At 40.1% G+C, this 21,873-nt stretch overlaps 1 protein-coding gene across 6 annotated transcripts in view; it reads left to right on the plus strand.

The window, feature by feature from the left end:
- The window catches only part of ADGRG6 (adhesion G protein-coupled receptor G6), a 141,847-nt gene that overhangs the window by 109,036 nt on the left and 10,938 nt on the right, over positions 1–21,873 (plus strand). For 5 of the 6 annotated variants that reach the window (XM_045499838.1, XM_045499842.1, XM_045499843.1 and 2 more), the window contains 5 exons: positions 450–556; positions 4,267–4,394; positions 5,359–5,627; positions 7,314–7,410; positions 9,994–10,277. In XM_045499838.1, coding sequence (XP_045355794.1) covers positions 450–556; positions 4,267–4,394; positions 5,359–5,627; positions 7,314–7,410; positions 9,994–10,277 — 885 coding nt within the window. The remainder of the gene's footprint in view (positions 1–449; positions 557–4,266; positions 4,395–5,358; positions 5,628–7,313; positions 7,411–9,993; positions 10,278–21,873) is intronic. The other variant, XM_045499841.1, reaches the window with a different exon arrangement.

Below are 21,873 nucleotides of genomic sequence, written 5' to 3' on the forward strand. Positions count from 1 at the left end.
ATAGTGTGTTACAAGAACACAGACCTCTGTCCTCGTGTCTACAAAAGCAGAGGCGGACGCACAGAAACAAATGTTGATCTTCAGAGACTTCATTTGTATGTAATATGTTCGAAAGGGGATATTCTTTTCATGGAAGTTTATTTTGTAATACATACATTAAAACCTAAACTTGAATCAGACTTTTGCAGGACCCCAGAGGCACTTCAGTAGAACACAGTTGCAAACCACTGACTAGGATAAACTCTCCTGCCAACCCAGCACTAACCTTCCATGATTCCAGGAATCTAAATCATGCTAAGTATTGGCAGAATTAAGAGTAGTATCTGTTTTACTGCTAAACTTAAGGCAAAAGAGACTGAGGCATATTTTCCTGAAGAAGCTAATGTCTATTATAGAAAAGGAACTGGCCTGCTATTATTTTCACACTGTTTGTGGACTTCCTTTTACAGAAGGTTCTGGATTTTGGAACACATCAGGATGTGTGGCACACAGAGGTTCAGATGAGAGCGAGACGGTCTGCTTATGTAACCACCTCACACACTTTGGAGTTCTGATGGTAGGGGAGGAATTTCTAAACTCATTTTGAAATGATATAATTTGGGAAGGCATACTTCTTTTCATAAGTCAGCCTTTTTAGATGATATGTTTGGGGAATTATTTCCTGATAATTGTAATCTGTGCCTTGAATCTTGCTAATTAGCAGAGATCACATATTTAAAATACATAACAGTAATTATGGAAAAGAACCCTACCTTTTTTTTCTATTGTATTAACAGTGATGATAAATAATCCTAGAAACAGAAAATCACCATGAGACCCTTGAATTAAGAGAGAAACAGAGTCGGGGAGACAGAGAGAGGAAAGGAGGATGGAGAGAGAGGAAACAAGGGAGAAAGAGAAAATTTAAAGAAGAAGAAAATGTTGGTTTTACTAACGTGGAAAAGAACTGTGAAAAGTTTTGTAAAATATTGTTCTTGCGTTATCACTCATTATTTTGAATGTGACTTTATAGCAGGTACTAGGCTAGGTGATCCAGTGGTCACCCAAAATTATGCGCCCCCCAAGCCCTGCTGGAGAGCACCGCCTGTTAGACTAGGGACTAAGGTAACAGGGAGACCTCAGGCCTGCAAGAGAGTTGATGGGCATGACATGTCTCTTACCACTAGGCCCTCATACTACTTTTTCCTTCCTTCCTTCCTTCTCTTCCGTGGCCCTGTTTTTCTATCATTAGCCATCCCGTCCAACAGTTTGAAACCAAAATTAGATCACACTAACATGTTTTTTCTCATCCCACCAAATTTTTGAGAGCCACCCTACACGCAACAACTTATTTGAATTTTTCATCCACAGACTTAACACCTCTGCTTTATGTCTGATACACTTGTGCTCTTATAGATAATTTTCTGGTGCGCAGCATTCCCTCCACACTGTAACAGAGCCACTGTTTCTGGTATCTGGTATAGTTCCAAAGGATCATTACCAAAGGATTTTTTAATGGTGACGGCAGAAGTGTGTGCTGAGTCAGTAAAGCTCTTTAAATTGGAATCACAATGGTTGTGTTTCTCCCCTCCCTTAGGTCTCACCCCCACTTCCCACGGGACTGGGCGGGAGCAGTGAGGGGCTGTGGGGTGTGGCATTGGGCTCACGAACCCACTTGGCCTATGTACATGGCCACTGCCATATAGCAAGCCTGCAAGTAATTTTCCTGACCGTCCACTGCATAAATGCCCTGGGGGATAAAAACAAGGCCTTTAAAAAGGTGACAATCATAGCAAATCACTTTTTAACTTTTCCAAAATACAAATATTTTCTTTACTGCCAGAGCATGAAAATGAACAATTAAACTATGGTATGTTTTCCCTAAGTAATAAAAACAAAAAAACACCCTCAGTTTTAACTGCCATGTTCTCCTTTCTCCAAAACTGACAGTTGACATTCTCTTAGAAATTACTTACTTTGCATCATCCTCATTCAGGTATAAGCTTTAGCTTAATTCATTTAACTATTTGAACTGTGTACGTGTGCATGTACATGCATGTACGTGTGTGTATGAGCATGTGTGTTTGAGCATGACTGTGTATGTTGTAGGTATAAGTTAAATAGATAACAGTAATACAATTCACTTTACAGTGGTGATTTATATGTAACCAAAGTTTGGCTTACCATTTCTTTTAATGGTCAGTTTCTTCATCTATTGTTTGAATTTTACTGTGAATTTGTAATTGTGTCTTTTTCTGTTGCCATTTGATTAAATAATTAGTTTTACATATATGTCAATATATGCATTTTTTAGTACTATCCTTTCCACCTTGGCTGCTCTTATAAGATTATAAACTGCTGGAAGAAAAACTTTCCAGAATTTATCCTTCCTGGAGGTGTGCCCACATCCTTTCAGCTTTTCCAGACCACCAGGACTTTGTTAAGAGTCTTTCTTGATTTACAAACTCTTTATTAACTTGTGTAAGATATTCCCAGAGTCTAAATTGCCGTATGACAAGTTATTACCGTAAGAGAAGTTAAAAAAAAAAATGCACCCCAGCCCCATAATTCTATCTTCTAATCTACTAACATATGATGGATTTACTGTCCCCTACTACATTTCTTCGTAGTTTAAGATTTAAGATTTTTCACATTAGTATATTTTCGTGTTGGCTAGTTCAGAGGAAAAAATATTCTCATATTCTTCATTCTCAGAAGTACAAAACAATGTGAGAGTTGTGTGTAAATGTATATTTAACTTACACTTTAAATTGTGGTTTCAATCGTGGCTTGCGAGTCTACTGCCTCACCTAGATGGGGGCCATAGGTTTTCAAGAGGTGATGACGAGTCACCTGAAGATTCCTCAAGACCATCTCTCTGGTTCATGAAATCCCAAAATGCTAGTAACCAAAATGTCGATCAGGTGGCCTATCTGGTGAGTCCACTGGCACTGACTTGAACCCCATCCCATGTGCCAGGGAAATCCCAGGTCCTCCCAGTGTTTGGAGAGAGTCCTTGGAGAGAAGGTTTGGGTGAGCCCCTTCTGACCCTGGGCCTCTGTGTCTGCTGAATTCGGCCATTGTGCATTTCTGGGAGCCACTGAAGTGCTGTTACCTGTTTTTTACTGCGTCAGTCAAACCTGAAACAATCCCACATCATCATGTCACATATACATACTTATATGTAGACACCACTTACTGGAGTCTTTGTGTGTGAGTAACAAATTTTATGGACATTTTGATGAAAATTAAAGAAAATTAACACATAGACTGAAAAGCCTATTAAAACAAACTTTCTTTTCCATAATTTAAGACCCCAAATTTCATATCCTGTTTGGAATATGGCCTTCTCCAAGAAGACTCCATTTTTTAACATGCTGCACATTGGAAGCGTCTTTATCTTCCAACCAGGATTGAGTGGATGGTCTTAACTCAAGATTTATCCCTAACCCACTTCCCTATATAAGGAGGAAAATAAAGATTTCCCTACCAGGCCCAGATTTGTAAATCTGCTTCTGCACAGTGAAATTAATACTTCATGTTAATATTCTAGGAAGTGTTCAATTCTTTCCATTCCACAGCCCCTAACACTTTAAATGGCGCCCTTTCAGGTCTACAGAGATTTAAATAAATAAATAAATAAATAAATAAATAAATAAATAAATAAATAACTATGACCTAAAAATTTGTAATGCCTTCTTATTTATGAAAAAAAAATAAAGACTACCTAACCCAGTACATACCAAGCTTTAAAATAACCATAGTTAAGATCCTCAGCACTAAGCTCAGAGGTACCTGACTCTGGGTGTCCACTGGCTGGACCCCTCCTCCCCCCCCCCCCCCCCCCCGCCCCGCACTGGACAAAAAGAACCCAATGTGTGCTGAGGGCTCACATTGGCCATGGTGGCCTCCATTTGTACTTGTGCCGCTAGCCCTGCAAATGTGAGGAAGGGGTCTGATCATTTGTTAGCCAAGGCAGTGACCTCCTCCCCAATTTCTGGTGGGCGACCAACCCGGTGGTTTTGCTCTTCATGCTATCCTGGTGTGCAAAGAGCTTCGATTACAAGGTAATGATAGAAAGCAACATGGAACTCTCTCAGTAATGCTATGCTTTGGTTTCATAGAATGATCTGTAAGAGTATAATAAACACAAGTTTTCATATTGATTTGCACTGTTTTTCCACCAAAGATTGACCTAAGATTGTAAGTGCTAGCAATGAACTTTCTAGTAAAACACCATTCTCACGAAAAGAGATTCTTAACAGCTGCTTCCCGTGTCTTATATAGGACCTTCAAGGAACTGCCTCACAGATAGATGCAACAAACACCAAAGTTCTCACCTTCATCACCTATATTGGGTGTGGGATATCTGCCATTTTTTCAGCAGCAACTCTGCTGACATATGTTGCTTTTGAGTAAGTATTTTTTATCTGTCAAAACCCAGTGCTTAACTATCCTAAAATGTGAATAAGAAAATTGCCTTTGCTTTTAAAGACACTTACATACTTTTTGAATCGTGTGGAGTGGTTCAACTTTAATGTACAGGCTTCTCATAACATATATCACGCAACACAAATTTTCTAGCTATAGAACCTTGATTTATAATTACTGTATTTCTATGGAAAAATGCATTTAAACCTGGAAGAGATTTTTTTTTTTAAGTTTTTTGACGTTTATTATCTTTGAGAGACAGAGAGAGCACGAGCAGGGGAGGGGCAGAGAGAGGGAGACACAGAATCCAAAGCAGGCTCCAGGCTCTGAGCTGTCAGCACAGAGCCCAACACGGGGCTCGAACTCACGAAATATGAGATCATGACCTGAGCTGAAGTTGGAAGCTTAACAGAGTGAGCCACCCAGGCCCCCAAACCTGGAAGAACTGATCAACATATAAATAAAAATTGTATAAAGTGCTTTTTTACCTGGTAAAAGGTGAAAACTTGTGCTTCACAGATCTTATAAAAGTAGTCCTGAATCAGAAACTTGTTTAAAAAAAAAAAAAAAAAAAAAAAAAAGGTTCCCTACTTCATTAAAAATCAAGAAACCTCCCAAAATTTTAGGGAAATTGTTTTTTTTTAAACAAAAATCTCATTGTTATAACTAGAATTTTTCTTGAGTTAAAAAAAAAATTCAATCTGTTGAAACTAATTGGAAATTTGGAAAACACTTAGAAACAGCTTTGAAATAAAATTAATATTAAAAAAAGTTATAATTTGCCAAATACTCATAAATATCTTTAAATACTCACAAGTCCCTTCCTCCTGGTGGGGCTGCATTGCAAAATGATGCTATGTAACCTATTACAGAGCTTTATAGAAGATATGAATTTACCACCTGTGCTTAAAAGATTATTCGTTCTCCTCTTCCTGTTTCCCTTTGCAGGAAATTGCGAAGGGACTATCCCTCCAAGATCTTGATGAACCTGAGCACAGCCCTGCTGCTCCTGAATCTCCTCTTCCTCTTGGATGGCTGGATCACCTCGTTTCACGTGGAAGGCCTTTGCATGGCTGTCGCTGTCCTGCTCCATTTCTTCCTTCTTGCAACCTTTACCTGGATGGGGCTAGAGGCAATTCACATGTACATTGCCCTGGTTAAAGTATTTAACACTTACATTCGCCGATACATACTGAAGTTCTGCATCATTGGCTGGGGTAAGCCGCCTCAAAAGTTTTGGTTCTGTTTTTACTGTCACGGAAATTGCCAGGTTCTCAGAGGAAAATCCTATTTCAAAAGACTAGTGCTGCTAAAAGAAACTTCAAAACTGTGAATGATGAGGATTTGATATACACATCCCAAGGCAGGGATGGTATTTTTAAATTTTTTTTTTAATTTTATTTTTTATTTTTTAAATTTTATATCCAAATTAGTTAGCATCTAGTGCAACAATGATTTCAGGAGTAGATTCCTTAGTGCCCCTGACCCATTTAGCCCATCCCCCCTCCCACCACCCCTCCAGCAACCCTCAGTTTGTTCTCCATATTAATGAGTCTCTTCTGTTTTGTCCCCCTCCCTGTTTTTATATTATTTTTGTTTCCCTTCCCTTATGTTCATCTGTTGTGTCTCTTAAAGTCCTCATATGAGTGAAGTCATATGATTTTTGTCTTTCTCTGACTAATTTCACTTAGCCTAATACCCTCCAGTTCCATCCACGTAGTTGCAAATGGCTATTTTTAATTTTTTTAATGTTTATTTATTTTTGAAAGAGAGAGAGAGAGAGAGACAGAACATGCATGCATGACTAGGGGAGGGATAAAGAGAGGGGAAGACACAGAATCTGAAGCAGGCTCCAGGCTCTGAGCTGTCAGCACAGAGCCTGACGTGGGAATGGAACTCATGAACTGTGAGATCATGACCTGAGCCAAAGTCAGATGTTTAACCGACTGAGCCACCCAGGTCCCCTTGTCTCTCTCTTTTTTATTTATTTATTTATATATTTTTTAATGCCAGAATGGTATTTTAAAAAAACTGTGTAGCCATCCTTCCTTACTAAATTCAGGAGTAAAGGAAAAAAGCTTTAGCCTCCTGAGTCACCACAAACTTATTTCCTATGACCAACGCCAGCCCACCCAAGTCTGAAGAGGCAACTGGCAGACAGTGGTGCCTTTCCATTATGTTTGAAAATATAAAGGCCAGCTCAGACTATCCTAGCTATCCTCACCCTCTAAACAAATGCCCGTGTTTTGGAACCAGTGAGAGAAGGTTATTTTTGTGTGTGCAACCAGAATACTAGCCAGAATTCTTGACTTGAACTTCTTAACATGATTCCTCAGCTAGGCATGGATGGTAGCATTAGCCTGTTTGGAATCTTCTAGATGGACTCCTTTCTTTATCTGGCCTCTTATCAGAGCAAGCATTTAGACCCTTTTTTTTTTTTTTTTTTTTTTTTTTTTTTTTTTGGCAGCTGTCGATATAGAAGTATAGGACATTTCCAAGGTGCTGCCACCATTCTCAGAGGCACTAAAAGCATTTTTCAGGGAATTAGGGTGGTGTGGCCTTCCCCAATGAAATATGCGTGAAAATGTGTATTTGCTTCAGGATTCAGAATAAACCAGATTTTGGCTCTCTCATGAGTGCCAGTAGACAAACAGAATACTTAAATATCTGTCATTTAAGAGTGGGTTTTAACTGTTACCAGTTACAGTTGGATGTTTGGTGTGAAACAACCAAAGAGGGAATTTTATTGTTGTTTTGAATCAAGTTGTCAGTTTGAAAACATTTGTTTCTGTGATGTGGAGGGTTTTCTTTCTCTTCTTTTTTCCCCCTTGCCATTATCAGTCACATCAAACAGTTCCAGATGCTTCAGAAAAGTCACTTATGTCATGGTCTTTCTGTAACAGGTCTGCCTGCCTTAATTGTGTCCATTGTTCTCGCAAGCAAAAACCAAAATGAGGTCTATGGAAAAGAAAGTTATGGAAAAGAACAAGGCAATGAATTGTAAGTAATAAAAACTTGTTGGGAATTTGTTTGTGGTGAGTACATATCCTTTGCTTCCTAAAGCTAGTACAAGTTTCCAGGCCAGTAGTGAGCCTCGTATTTTGGAAGGTTGGAATGCATTTGCACGCCTTAGCTGAGGTCTCTGTTGTCTCGCAGCTGTTCAGCTGGGTGCCCTGTCCTGTGAGCTGCTTTTCCATGGTGACCTGTGCTCTGTCACCTGGGAGACTGACAAGGAAGTCTGTTATATGCTCTGCTAGGCTCAGAAGACCCATTCTTTTTGAGGAGATTCTGTAAGGCTCCCTTTCCTTAAACTCGCACACATCTTCAAGAAAATCAAATCAGTGTTTGTATTTGGAAAACTCCCTTCACACTGTGGGATCGTTGAGGCCAAGATTTGCATATTGTTCATGTCTGGCAGTTCTCTCATACTTTATCTAGCCAATAAGAGGTCCTCAATAAATATCTGTTGATTGAATGAATTATTGATGCACGAAGAGCTTACTCCTGAGATGAGGCCTGTGAGGCCACATTTCTGTGCACATTTCATGCATGGATAACACGTTCATATCCAGTCAGTGTCCAATCTGTGCCCCGTTCCCTCATGGACTTCTTTCTCTTATCTTTCCAAAGCAGCACTCAAAAGACCCCACAAGAACTAGCAGAAAATAAAGGATCCAGGTCAGGCATTTCAGGATCCTAAGGGGGGACTTCTGTATGTGAAGGAATAGTAGCTCCAGAGAAAAGCAGCATCATTTGAGGGATTTTTATAATAAGATATATTAAAAGTAGAAGTCAATGCATCAGTTCCTAAACAAGGGAATTTTGCAAGTATGTTAGTCAAGTCTCACAGGACTTTAAAGCACATTTAGTAAGTTGCTGTGCCATCAACGGCTGTCATTCATTGAGCATTTATTCTATGCCGAGAATCACGTTAGATTCTGGGATTCAAGCTTGCTCAAGATAGCCTTTGCCTTCATGGCAGTAACGTGCTGGTGTGGGACACATAACCCAGAATGGTAGCCATTTACTTGAGAATTTTAAGTTGAATTTAATTGCTTTAAATAAATGATCCAATTTCTGAGGCACCTAAGAACTTTGATAGTGTTAATTAGGAATGGGGGCATCTGCAGATTGTGGTGTTTGTCGACTTTAGTCATAGGACACTTTATATAAGTATGTTTTTTTTTTTAATTTTTCTTAATGTTTATTTTTGAGAAAGAGAGACAGAGCATGAATGGGGGAAGTGAGGGAGAGGGAGACACAGAATCTGAAGCAGGCTTCAGACTCTGAACTGTCAGCACAGAGCCTGACGCGGGGCTTGAACCCACAAACCGTGAGATCATGACCTGAGCTGACATCAGACACTTAACTGACTGAGCCACCCAGGCCCCTAGATGAAAGTAATTTAACACACATGGTATAGTTTTTAAATTACTTTCATCTCAGTGTGCCTGGGATGGCTCAGTCGGTTAAGCATCTGACTCTGGATGTCAGCTCAGGTCATGATCTCATGGTTCGTGACTTCAAGCCCCACACTGGGCTCTGCACAGTTGGTGGGATTCTCTCTCTCTCTCTCCCCTTCCCCCCACCCTTCCACTGCTCCTTCTCTCTCTCTGTCTCAAAATAAATAAATGTAAATAAAAAATAAATTGCTTTCATCTATTTTCTGATCTATATATACCATTCTGAATATCAAGTATATTCCTCCTCATCTCATAAAGATGTAATTGGTGTAAACTTTTTAACTGTTCATGAGAAGCGTCCCTGTGAGAATATCACAGTTCTCCAATCAGGTCTTGCCTCAACTAGGCTACTTATGTTTATAGGAATTATTTTGCAGCAGTAATGGAATCCATGATCATGTGTGTCTTAAGTAGGAACTGGCTCTTTCCACATGACAAGAGATGTAGAAGTAGGCAACAGCCAGCACTGGTTTCCTGGCTGAAAATGTCAGGGCCAGCGATTCTGCAGTGATCTTGGCCTTTCCCTCAGAGATGTAAAGGGAGAGCTGCAGCTCCAGACCTTGCATTCATGTGGGAAGCAGAAAGAACAAAGGAGGGCCTTGCCAATTGAGTTTATTGAGAATAGCTCTCCCAAAAATCCCGTAGCAGATTTTGCTTCCATATCATTTTGTAGAACAAATGTCCACATGGCCACCACTTAAGTGCAAAAGCGATTGAGAAAATGAGTACTTAAATTTCCCACTCTCGGAATGCAGTCACATAAGAGAAAGGGGGGTAAGGCATGGTTTTGGGGGAGCCAAGAGTGTCTTCACACAAAGTCAGAATTCAAGATGCTACTTCATTTTCTTTTTTAACTGTTGATTTGAATAGCTAGATATTAAGATGGTGGCTATCTAAAACAACCCCCCCCCAAAAAAAAAAAACACAGACAAACAAATAAAAAACCGTGTAAACATCAAAAAAGAAACTGCGGCCCGAGAAAATGAAGTGACTGTCTAAAGACACTGAGAAAGGCCCAGCTGTGAAATCTGCAGAAGTCCAAACTAAGCCAGGAGAAGTCTTAGGTAAACAGAACATGGTAATAAATCTTTTTCTTTCTTCTTTCTTCTTCTTCTCCAAGCTGTTGGATTCAGGATCCAGTCATATTTTATGTGACCTGTGCTGGGTATTTTGGAGTCATGTTTTTCCTGAATGTTGCCATGTTCATCGTGGTCATGGTGCAAATCTGCGGGAGAAACGGCAAAAGAAGCAACCGGACCCTGCGCGAAGAGGTTTTAAGGAACTTGCGCAGTGTGGTCAGCCTGACGTTTCTGCTGGGCATGACATGGGGTTTTGCTTTCTTTGCCTGGGGACCCTTAAATGTCCCTTTTATGTACCTCTTCTCCATCTTCAATTCATTACAAGGTAAGGTATATGGTACCTTGGTGATATCTGCATTCTAATGTTATCGTGTTTGCAAGCAGTTTCTCTGTGGGGCCGATGCCGTGCTGAGTGTCCACTGCATTGTTCCAGGTGATGAACACAGTCCCAGGTACAGGGCACTCATTAAAAGGATCTTGAATTTTTTGCGGTGATGTGTGTCCCAACCACTTGGAACAGTGCCTGACGGATAGTAAGCGCTCAATAAATCTACATGATTATATGACTAAGTGGGGAGTTTAAAGGGAGGCACAGACAACATTATCTTCTTCACAGTTTCGCTTAGTATCCATGTAGATGTAACATGGCCCCGAAGAATTTGTAGAATCTATTCAGGAACAGAGCAATTCACCTTGATTCCTTGGCTCCTTGGATTTCAAAATAAACACCAATATTCTAGTTCAGAAATGCTCATTTTCTTATGAGATAGAGCAGTTAGCTCAACAATTTTGCAAACATTTGCCAATGGCCTTCTTTGTACAGAAGTCAAAGGCTTCCTTCAAGGAGCTTCCTGTCATGCCTCTGATTCCACAACACATACCCAAGTATACTCTATGAGGACTTCAGCGTTTAAACTTAAGTAAATATAAGTCATGGTTTTTGAAAGCTGAGTGACATTCTTTAAGACATTGGATGTCCCTTGGGTCATTGATAAGCTCCCTGATGTTTAGAAGCACGGTGAGGCCCACACTACAAAAGGAAGGAGGTGGCAAAGCTTGGGATTTTTGAGTAGGGCAGTACTACAGGCTTACCAGCAGCACCTGGCCATGCCCTGGTAGGTGTGGGGGGAAGGAGGGCTAAGGAGAGCTGCGCTGATCTGAGCTGGGGTGGACAGCATGGGAGGATGCAGGCTTGCTCATCAAACTCCCCAAACGAGATGTCTGGGCAGCTTCTCCCCTACAGGTGCGTTCTAAGAAAAGCTGGTATTTACCAGCAGGGGAGTGTTTACCGTTTCGTATCGTACTATCGTATCGTATCGATACTTCGCTCTGCCTTCTAGTTTTCCCACCAGCTCATGAGCTCCTGAAGAACAAAACAAAACAAAAAAATCTGTCATGAAGCAGGTGCTCAGTGATTGTTTGTTAAATGAATAAATGGATTGCTGGATGAAGAAAGGGGGGAGCAGCTTTAGAGATGGCTTAAATCCAACCTGAGACTCTTTTGGCATAAAGAGGCATTAGTTCAGCAAATTTTATTCAGGTTCACTGTCCCATAATAGAGGAAATATGTGGGCTCATTATCTTTAGTAAATAGAATAATAAGCCTGGAACACCCCTCCTAAAGATGGAAACTGGATAGGTAGCATTATGAACACATCTTCATTAGGATCTAGCTTTGTAAAGTGAGCATTCCCCTAGTTAATCTCTTCTATAATATACAACTTAAAGTGCCTAGATAAATATTGACAGAAATGTCCATTAACATTAGAAATTCCATGGTTTTATGTTTCGGGCCCATTAATCTGCCAGCCCAGCCTTGTTTTTGCTTTTAGAATTTCCTGGCAGTTTCAGTAACCTTCAACAGCTACAGTTGTCTGTTCAGCTCTGTTTCCATTAATGAGAATCGGGATGTTTTATTTTTCCCAGGATAGGTCTCCTGTCAGGAGGGAAAAATGTTCTAAACCATCATCAAGTCACAGTTCTGCATGAATCGCTAACTTTTAAGACTGATGTTAAAATTACATAAAATCAGAACAGATTTCTGTACATCCTAGGGACATTAAAAACACTTCCTGAAAAGGAAATTTACATTAAAACACAGTGGTCTAGAGCACACGAGCCCACCAACAATTGCTTACTGGCCAGGTCTGTACAAAAACTTGTCAGGACGCTACAGAAAGTCGCTTGATGGTTTTTATTTGAGTCACTTTCTGAACCGTCTAAGAGAGGCTTGGCTGTTGTTGAAAGTATATGCTTTATTCAAAGATGCGTATAGAACCTAGGCAGTCTAGAGAAACAATTCAGTGAACTCAGGTAGTGCTTAGGCAAACTACTTTGTCTTTTTTATTCTTTCTGATATTTTTTTTTGTTCCGGCAAAAAAACCAAAACCAAAAACAAACAAACAAAAACCTTGACACGATCCCACTTGTCTCACGGAGTTTCTATTCTAGTAGGAAAGACCGACATTAATCAGATAGTCACCATATGAAATGTAGCTGCTAGTATTGGGAGCACATGACAGAAGCCGTGGTGTCTAAGCTGGAATCTGAAGGACCGGCAGGGATGAGCGAGGTGGAGGTGGATGTAGAAACGGAGAAGAGATGATTCCGGGTGGAGGACACTCCATGTGCAAAAAACCTACTATCATTAGTGATTATAGTGTATGCCCCAGGAATTAAAAGAAAGTTCCTATAACCAGAGAACCAAGAATGAGCCGTAGAGTGACAGAGTGATGTGCATGGCACAAAAGGGAGCCTGGGGCTGGACCATAAGGCCCTGTATTTTGATCTTTCTAAGACCAGTGGAAAGTCTTTGAAATCTTTTAGGTATGGAATGACATGATCAGATGTGCATTGTATAAAGATGAAGCTGGACCTACGGAGAAGGGATTAGAACGGCCCAGCAGTGGCTGTATGGCAAGCAGAGAAGAGGCTATTCCAATGGTCCGGGTGAGACAAGGCAGTGAAGTATTTTAGACTGCAGTGGGGATGGGGGAGCTGGAAATACATGAACGGAGTCAAGAGAAATTTTGGAAGTATGGTGCCCCAGGACACTCATCACTGGTTTGCCATTAAAGTAAACTCTTGGGTGCCTGAGTGGCTCAGTCAGTTAAGTGTCTGACTCTTGGTTTAGGCTCAGGTCACGATCTCATGGTTTTGTGAGTTCGAGCCCCACATTGACCTCCACGCTGACAGTACGGAGCCTGCTTGGGATTCTCTGTCTCTCCCTTTCTATCGCCCCTCCTCCACTTGTGCTCTCTCTGTCTCTCTCAAAATAAATAGATAAACTTAAAAAAAATTATTTTTTTAGAATGGTCAGGGTGAGTGGTCTTCTTGCTTAATGCGATATTCTAGCTAACTGAAGCCTATTGTTATTAGCCTTAGCAGTGGCCAAAGATGTGGAGTGTAATACAATATTATGAAAATTAGGTTTATGCCAAACAGATTTTAATCTCAGATGTAGCTTGTAATGAAACATCTGAAAATCAGACCCCTCACCTTTTAGTGTTCTAGAGATGCTGTGTGCAGGAATGACAGGTGTCCAAGCTGGGTCTGTAGTCAGATCGGGGCATCTGTGTCACATGAGTGGCTTTGGCTAACAGGTTTCTTTCCATTTTTGTGTATGTCTTCAAAACTTTGGTTCAAACATGCTAAAAATCCATTTTATCTTTCAGGACTCTTGGAAATAAATGCATGTATGGATGTGAGGGTGCCCAAACACACATATACATGTATGATCATATGGGTGCTTACATAAATTTACATAGCCTACATATTAAAAGGTTATACATGCTTTATTTTTATATTTTATTATAAGGGTCGGTTTTAATATGTATTTTTGTTATTATATGTATTTTTAATTTTTTATGTACGTTTACAGCCATACAACTTAACTGCCAAAAATGGTGGTATCAGAGAATTATTATAATCTGTGTGTCATAGCTTAAATTTTACCTACTTGAATAAGCAAATGAAATCATGAATTGAATCCAGCTTAAGCCTAAGTCTATTATTTTCTAATTTTTCACAGTACATTGCTTTGTTCTTTTTATTTTTTCTTCTTCGCTTGAGTAAGTTATATTTTAATCAGTCCACTGATTTTTTTTTTCTCTTAAGATGAAAAGATAACTGTGTCTTCTCTTGCCATGGTGGGGTTGCATATCTGTTCTTACTGTCTTTGCTGCTTTCACCAGATAAACTGGCAGATCACTGCATGTGAAATTTTAATTTTTTTCTGAAGAATACAACTTGAGAAAATGGTATGGTGTACAAATTGCTATTTAAAAGGGAACAGCTGTTTGACAAAAGCATATCATAATTCACATGCCTGGGAACATTAGTCTACACTTTAGGAAATACAATGTAACTCATTTTATTTTTTTTTTTATTTTTTTTTTTTTAATTTTTTTTTAACGTTTATTTATTTTTTTTGAGACAGAGAGAGACAGAGCATGAACGGGGGAGGGGCAGAGAGAGGGAGACACAGAATCTGAAACCGGCTCCAGGCTCTGAGCCATCAGCCCAGAGCCCGACGCGGGGCCCGAACCCACAAACCGTGAGATCGTGACCTGAGCCGAAGTCGGACGTTTAACCGACTGAGCCACCCAGGTGCCCCTGTAACTCATTTTAAAGAAGTAAAAGGCAGTTCCCTGATTGTTGAGAAGGTCTTGGCCAGAGTCCCCTTGGGCACCTCTGTCCCTTAACCATATTGACATACTTGTAGGATTAGATTATTGTCTGTGATTAAATAAGTGCACATAGTTGCTTATAATAAAAGCGATAAAGGTTCCTGGGTGGCTCAGTCGGGTGAGCATCCAACTCTTGATTTCAGCTCAGTTCATGATCTCACAGTCCTGAGATCAAGCCTCACATTGGGCTCTGCACTGGGCATGGAGTCTGCTTAAGATTCTCTCTACCCCTCTCCCTCTGCTTTGTCCCTCCCCCAGTTGCACATGCGCATCTCTCTCAAAAACAAAATAAAAAAAAAAAATTAAGTGATAAACAATGGGGCGCCTGGGTGGCTCAGTCAGTTAAGAAGCTGATTCCTGATTTAGGCTTAGGTCACCATCTCATAGTTTGTGAGTTTGAGTCCCATGTTGGGCTCTGCACTGACAGTGCGGAACCTGCTTGGGGTCCTCTTTCTCTCTGTCTGCCCCTCCCCTATTTGTGCTCTGTCTCTCAAAAAATTAAAAAAAAAATTTAAATGATAAACAATATTCAGACTGTATGTTTTTTTTTTTTCATTAACTATACCAAAATATTTGAAACTGTCAACTAGATTAGGTTTTTTCAACACATAGGGAAGTTTAACACTCCTGGCAGGTTTATCAAGATCTGTAATTAGTCCCATAACAAGAACTTGGTCTTCAATTTTCCTTTTCCAAGCATGTGAATTCAACAATATTGATTGCTGGTCTCAGGCACAATCAGCCCATCTTTTATAATTCTGAAAATAGAAGCTGCCGTTGCGAACACACAAGGTTATTATCAGTTTACTCAGAGATAATGTTTGCCATTAATTTGAAAATATGAAGATACCCAGAGCAACAGAAATAATTTATATTTTCACAGTTGCATTGTGGCTTACAAAAAAACTCTCACACAACATCCATGATTTGATGTAATTCTTAAAACAAGCGTAGAAAGTCTGTACCCAAGAAAGAGGGTATTGTCTCCATTTTATAGATGAAGAAACAGGCTCAGAAGAGTTCATGACTCCCCTAAGATCAGTTGGAATCGACAACGTAGTATTTATAACATAGCATATTACATATTAGGGGATAAAGCATAAGAAAAATAAAACAAATCACTTCCCTTTCAGTTTTTTGTTTCAAAGTTTCTAGTGAGTATCTGTATCCATTGAGAAAAACCATTAGTAATTACATGTTTAATGAGTAAATGCTAATTTATTCTTACCCTTATTCAGAAAAAAAAACAATTTAGGGACATATATTTATTAATATTATTTTAACCTTCTTGGTAAGCTAAGAAAATTAAATCAAATTAAGGGTCAGGAGCCTCCTGACTGTTAAACTGTGCTGTAATCACATGTGCAACATTAGGAAATCGGTGCCAAGGTAAATAGAGGAACCACCTTTAAACCCTAACATCTGAGACGACATCACGTTGGCTGAGACGTTACACACTGCAAGGAAATAAATTACTCATCTTTTGGCACAGCATTTTCTGCCACAGAGAAATAATTTTCTAAAGGGCATCTTGGTAGTATGAAAGCAGGATTCAGGAGGTTCCCAAAGAGAGCCATAAACCCAGCCCCGCAGCCAGCTGGCTGTGTCTAGGTGACAACAGAATATATGAGCTGTTCAGAGACATGGACTCAGGCTTGCTGGGGGACTTAGAGGTAATCTAGACCATTCGTATCGAAAGTCAGTTATCTAGAGCATGCATCCTTTTTTGCCCACATGTGGTTTGATTAATTCTTGATTGCTTTTCCCATCGAAACTCCAGAACCACTTGTGCCTGTGGACCTAAGCTACCATTCACTCTTCATTACTACCCGCACTGAGTCTACCCTGCATCCCTGAACTTACCTACATCTGCAATCTTCCCCCTAATTGTGACTCTGGATCTTTATTATCCAGAGTAAGAAAAAGTTAACTGAGGCCATTTGTCGGAATTTGTGGATGACAGTCTTGCTCCAAGTGTCAGTTGCTTTTAGCTAATAAAGCACTCATTAGGAGCAGAGGACCTGAGGTTTTGGTTTTGGTTTGCTTTTTTTTTTTCCCCTCCACCACGGCTTCTCGAAAATGACCTTTTAGAGCCGCAAAAGAATGGCAATATGTGCTGTCCTGAATTGTACTGTACAGATTTCATTTTTATGTCCAAGGGGAACTGTTCCTTGGCAATTATTTTTTTTCAACTTTTGATAATCAGGCTAAAGATCTGAGAACATCCCTTTGGCTACTCATTTTACATCTGCCTCAGAAAGCCACAGTCTTTGCCAGAATCAGCCAAAGAGAATGAGTCCCATGTGGGGGCCAAATTCCTAGCCAAAATATTGAGGCTCAGATTTTTTTTTTCTAAATACATAGTTAAATAGCTTTTTTAAAGACCAAGGTTAAACACAGACCATAACATCTGCAGCGAATATAGCGCCAGTACTTAGAAGGAAGGTTATTATTATTTTTTTCCAACATTCTGCTTGAAGGTGTTCTCAGGTCAATGAAAGGACTAGATATCAAAAACCAGATCCACTTTTTTTTTTTTTCCTAAGGAGAATGAGTGGGGGTGGGGGGGTGGGGGGACTTAGCAGAGGAAGAGAGAGGGAGGGAGGGTGGGAGAGAGAGAGAGAGAGAGAGAGAGAGAGAGAGAGAGAAAGAGAACCCTAAGCATACTCCATGCTCAATGTAGAACCTGACTCGGAGCTCAATCCCATGACCCTGGGATTGTGACCTGAGCCGAAATCAAGAGCTGGACACTCACCAGACTGAGCCACCCAGGCATCCTCCAAATCCACTTTTTGATGAGAGTTTTCAGAATGTTTCTCACTCCAAGTTTAGATGGTTCTTAGAGGTGTCACTGCACCGTATTTGCTGACCCAGCTTTGGCCTGTGGTGTGCTTCCCTGGGGGGATCTGAGGAGGTGGAGTTCCTTACCTTTTCCTCCTTGACAATGCCCAAGGGCAGCCCCACCCTCCCGCACCCTTGGGACACCATCCTCTGTCAGGATTGAAAAAGTCATTTATTTTAAATAAGAAAATTTCAAAATTTGCTGACAAGTAAGACATCTTGAATTTGCATAGTGGTCTAAATTTAAAAAAAAAAAATTTAAATATTTATTCATTTATTTTTGAGAGAGAGAGAAAGAGAGGGGAAGAGCAGAGAGAGAAGGAGACACAGAATCCAAAGCAGGCTCCAGGCCCAGAGCTGTCAGCACAGAGCCCGACACAGGGCACAAACCCATGAACCGTGAGACTATGACCTGAGCCAAAGTCAGACGCTTAACCCGCTGAGCCACCCAGGAGCCCCTAAATTTTTGTTTTTTTAGTGATCAGATACCTCTAATTAGCGAAAGATGGTAGTAAAAGGAAAACAAGAGTGAGGGGGGATGGGTGGGTAGAGAATGGGTTAGATATCTCTTCATTTAAAATTGGTTCAAGTTTTTGTTTTTCTTCTTGTTCCAGCATGGGATCTGAATCCATGTGAGTAAAATAAAGAATCAAGGCAGTTATCAAGCTTAAGAAACTATTGCTAAGGAACTTTGGTGTGGATTCATTAGAGCAGTGGTTTTTCAGGCTAAAATACACCCAAAGAGGGACTGACCCTCATGAGCTCCATTTTGTGAGACATGAAGGTCTCATGGAACTAGGACTAACCTGTCAAGATGAAGTAAAGGCTTTAATTCTGATTCAAATCTTTTCAGCCATTTCAGCTTCCAACTTTTATGGACATTGTTCCCTACTCCCTGGTCAGTTAAATAAAGGTGTAAGTCAGTGTGAAGAATAAAGGCCAATTATCCTGGTCCCTGGTCACAGCTTAAAACCCTTCCCAGAAAGCTAGAAGAGCATATTTTTCCAGGTGGTGTGGAGATACCCTTTGAGGTGCTGTGTGGTTGATAGGAATATCCTCAAAGGGAAAATATTTGCTAGAAAAGAGAGCGTAGACCGGGAAGAGAAATCAAACAGATTCCCTTGGATGTCAGTGTAGAAGTCTAAAGTTTTATGATTTTAGTTGTGCTTCTGGCACCAAGATCTATAAATAGATCAAAAGAACAAAACAAAACAAAACAAAACAAAACAAAAAAAACAAAAAAAAAAAAACACCATCCCTCAGAATTGAGGAGGGAATAGCCCTCTGTTTTCTCACTTTGGCCTCCAGATTCCCTTGGCTCTCCTGCCACATTTCTCCTCCTCCTTTCTGAAGTGTTTAGAATTTCTTTCCATACTGAGTATGTGCTTTCTTCCAGATGCACATACCTACCACATTTCCCACAGTTGAACTGTAGAAGGGATGGTTTGTCCTGTAAGAATTTGGGTATAATATTTATTGTCAGACTAATTTAAATTCACATGAAAAGGTCTAGTTACTATGACTAGTAAAATAACCTATTACGAGAACCCTGTTCCGATTTAAAATGGAAACGTATCTCAAGGCTAAAGAATGAGCATAATACTTTGCCATTTTAAAATATATTAAGTCATAAGAATTCTAATTTCTCATGCCTGTCATCTAATTTTGTCTCGTAGCATCACAATTCATAGTGGGGGACGGAGCATTTCAGTGACTGCTATCACAGCAGTTTAGAGGAGATGTTCAGATTTTGAATCTAATTTGTATTCCAGTGTCTCTTGAATTTATTGGATGCCTGTATATTTACTGGCAAATGCAGATGCTTAAAAATAGTCAATGTCATCTAATGCCGCATAATTATAATTTAGAACAGCGCTGCACAATCTAAAAAATTGTTTTATTAAGCCAGTTTTATCTTATCCTTAACCTCTTCCTCTGTGACTCTGGTCAGCATCAGACCCTCAAAAGAATTCACGTCAGCATCCCAGTAAGGGTGACAAAGCGAATCCAAGAATTAGTTCTCTCCCGGTGTCCTCGAAACACCAGACATAACCTCTGAAGTTTTTTTTTTTTTCCTCCAGTAGATACGACATTTATAAAACTTGCTGAGTGTAACGCAAGGAAAGCAACATCTGGCAGCTTTCACCTTCTGCTCGAAACGAATGAAAATCATTTACTCAGTGGGAGGCCCTGTCGCCAGAGATGCTTGGGAAAGAAAGTTTCTAACTGAAGTTTATAATCTCTTCCAGCCCTAATATGTGACTTTGCTAAACAATTGTTTAAGAACACATGGAGAACACATAGTTACCTGTATTTTCAGCTGTGTGTCAAAAATACAGCCTACAGATTCTGCCCCAGTTAACAAAAATAGAGTAAACCGAGGCAGGGGCTCCTGCCTCTGTCATTTGTGGTCACCTTTCCTCAGGCATCCATGCCTCTTGCTCCCTTTGCTCAGAAACTGCCACCACCTCTCGGAAACTTAAAAAGAGCTGTTAACCAGTTTGTATCATTTATACACCTTGGCTATTCACACTACCAGTGATAGTAAAAGGCATGTTTACTTTTTAAAGGGATTCTGTGTATCAGCAAACTGCATAGGGAATTGGAGTTGTAGGTGCGGGAAGGCTTTGAAAAGCCACCCAATTTCATCAATCAGTGTGGAGGTGAGATCCAAACCCAGTGATGTCTACCCCCTACTCCCCAGGAAGGTGGATTGCCTGCAGGTACCGACTCTGAGGGTTTCAAGTGTGGAAGAAAATCCTCCCCCTGCTCCGAGATTTGTTGTGCCTGGGCCAGGCCAGTCTGCAGGCAGGTCTCCTCTCTCTAGCTCCTCCTGCCCAAGCAGACTGGCACCCTCCTGTCCATATTTGCTGTCATATTGTCCATATTTCCATAGCACAGGACTTTCAGGAGCTGTGTGGGTGCCTGTTCGTTTGTGGTCAGAATGACTGGAATTGGGTTCATATTTATTAGAGGTTTCTTTTAAAGTTAGAACTTCCCAGAGCGCCTGGGTGGCTCAGCTGGTTGAGCGTCCGACTCTTGGTTTCAACTCGGGTCATGGTCTCATGGTTCAGGGGTTTGAGCCCTGCCTTGGGCTCTGTGCTGACAGCATGGAGCCTGTTTGGGATTTTCTCTCTCCCTCTCTCTCTCTGCCCCTCCCCCAGTCACACTAGCACTGTCTCAAAAATTTATAAAAAGTTAAAAAAAAATACAATTAGAACTTCCCTACCCTTTCTGATATCATTCCAGACAAACAACTAGGTCACTAGGATATATTTCCTTCACTGATTACTTTATTAAGAATAAAGTAGTAATGGGGTACCTACGTGACTCATTTGGTTACGTGTTTGACTCTTGGTTTCAGCTCAGATCATGATCTCAGTTTTCATGACATCTGACAGTGCAGAAGCTGGTTGGGATTCTCTCTCCCTCTCTCTCAAAATACATAAATAAACATTTTTAAAAAGAAAGTATTAGTAATAAAAATAATAGTTTTACTTATATAAATATATATATAAGACATAATCATAAAAAAATAATGAAATGGTAATATTACTGATGCCCAGTATTACTTCATTTAGGTCATTGTACATCTGTTTATACCCCTCATAGATAAATGCATTTGCATTTCCCAGGAGTTTTTTAATAGGCTACTTGTCCATTTGAAATCGGTGACCAGTAATTTCAGTAGGAAGTTATAGAGCACCTCCTAAGTGTCAGGCACTCACTGATGACCAAACAAGAAATCAATCCCAGAGGAAGAGAATCAGCCGTGGTCCTTCACTGCAGTCCGGGCCCATCCAGTAGGCTCCTCTTCTAATAGTTCATGATGTAATGTATTCTATAATAAGATTTTGAGCCATTTTGAGTTACGATATTAAACCATAAAAACATACAAGCCTAACTTTAGACATATTTTGCAACTTTCACTATATACATCAAAAGAGAGCACTTTCAGTGCTTTTCCCAACTTTTCTGATTGTACACACTACAGTGTAATTTACAGTTTTCTTGATGAATACAACACATTAAAAAAGAACAGATGAGTCAATGTCCCTTAAATGTACTGTCATATTTTTACTTTTATACCTTTCCATGCTAAACATTTCACTTCATGAAAGCAATAATCGTCTACCTTGTTGACTTGTGAATATCCAGCTCCTGAAACAGTTCCTCCTGTTTGGCAGTGTGTAAGGGTCACTGAATGAATCACCCTTCTTAGACACTTCCCCTCCTCCCCACCCAAAGCTTTCTTCAAGTTCAGTTCAAGCCCCACATCCTCTAAAAGACCCTCCCTTATATAGATGTTCTGCTTCATATGGTACATTACTAAGGCAGTACCTGTGCATCTAACTTGCATACTTTTTAGAAACTTTTGCCATAAACATATTT

Source organism: Leopardus geoffroyi, chromosome B2 (genome assembly GCF_018350155.1).
Source record: "Leopardus geoffroyi isolate Oge1 chromosome B2, O.geoffroyi_Oge1_pat1.0, whole genome shotgun sequence".
Taxonomy (NCBI): Eukaryota; Metazoa; Chordata; class Mammalia; order Carnivora; family Felidae; genus Leopardus; species Leopardus geoffroyi.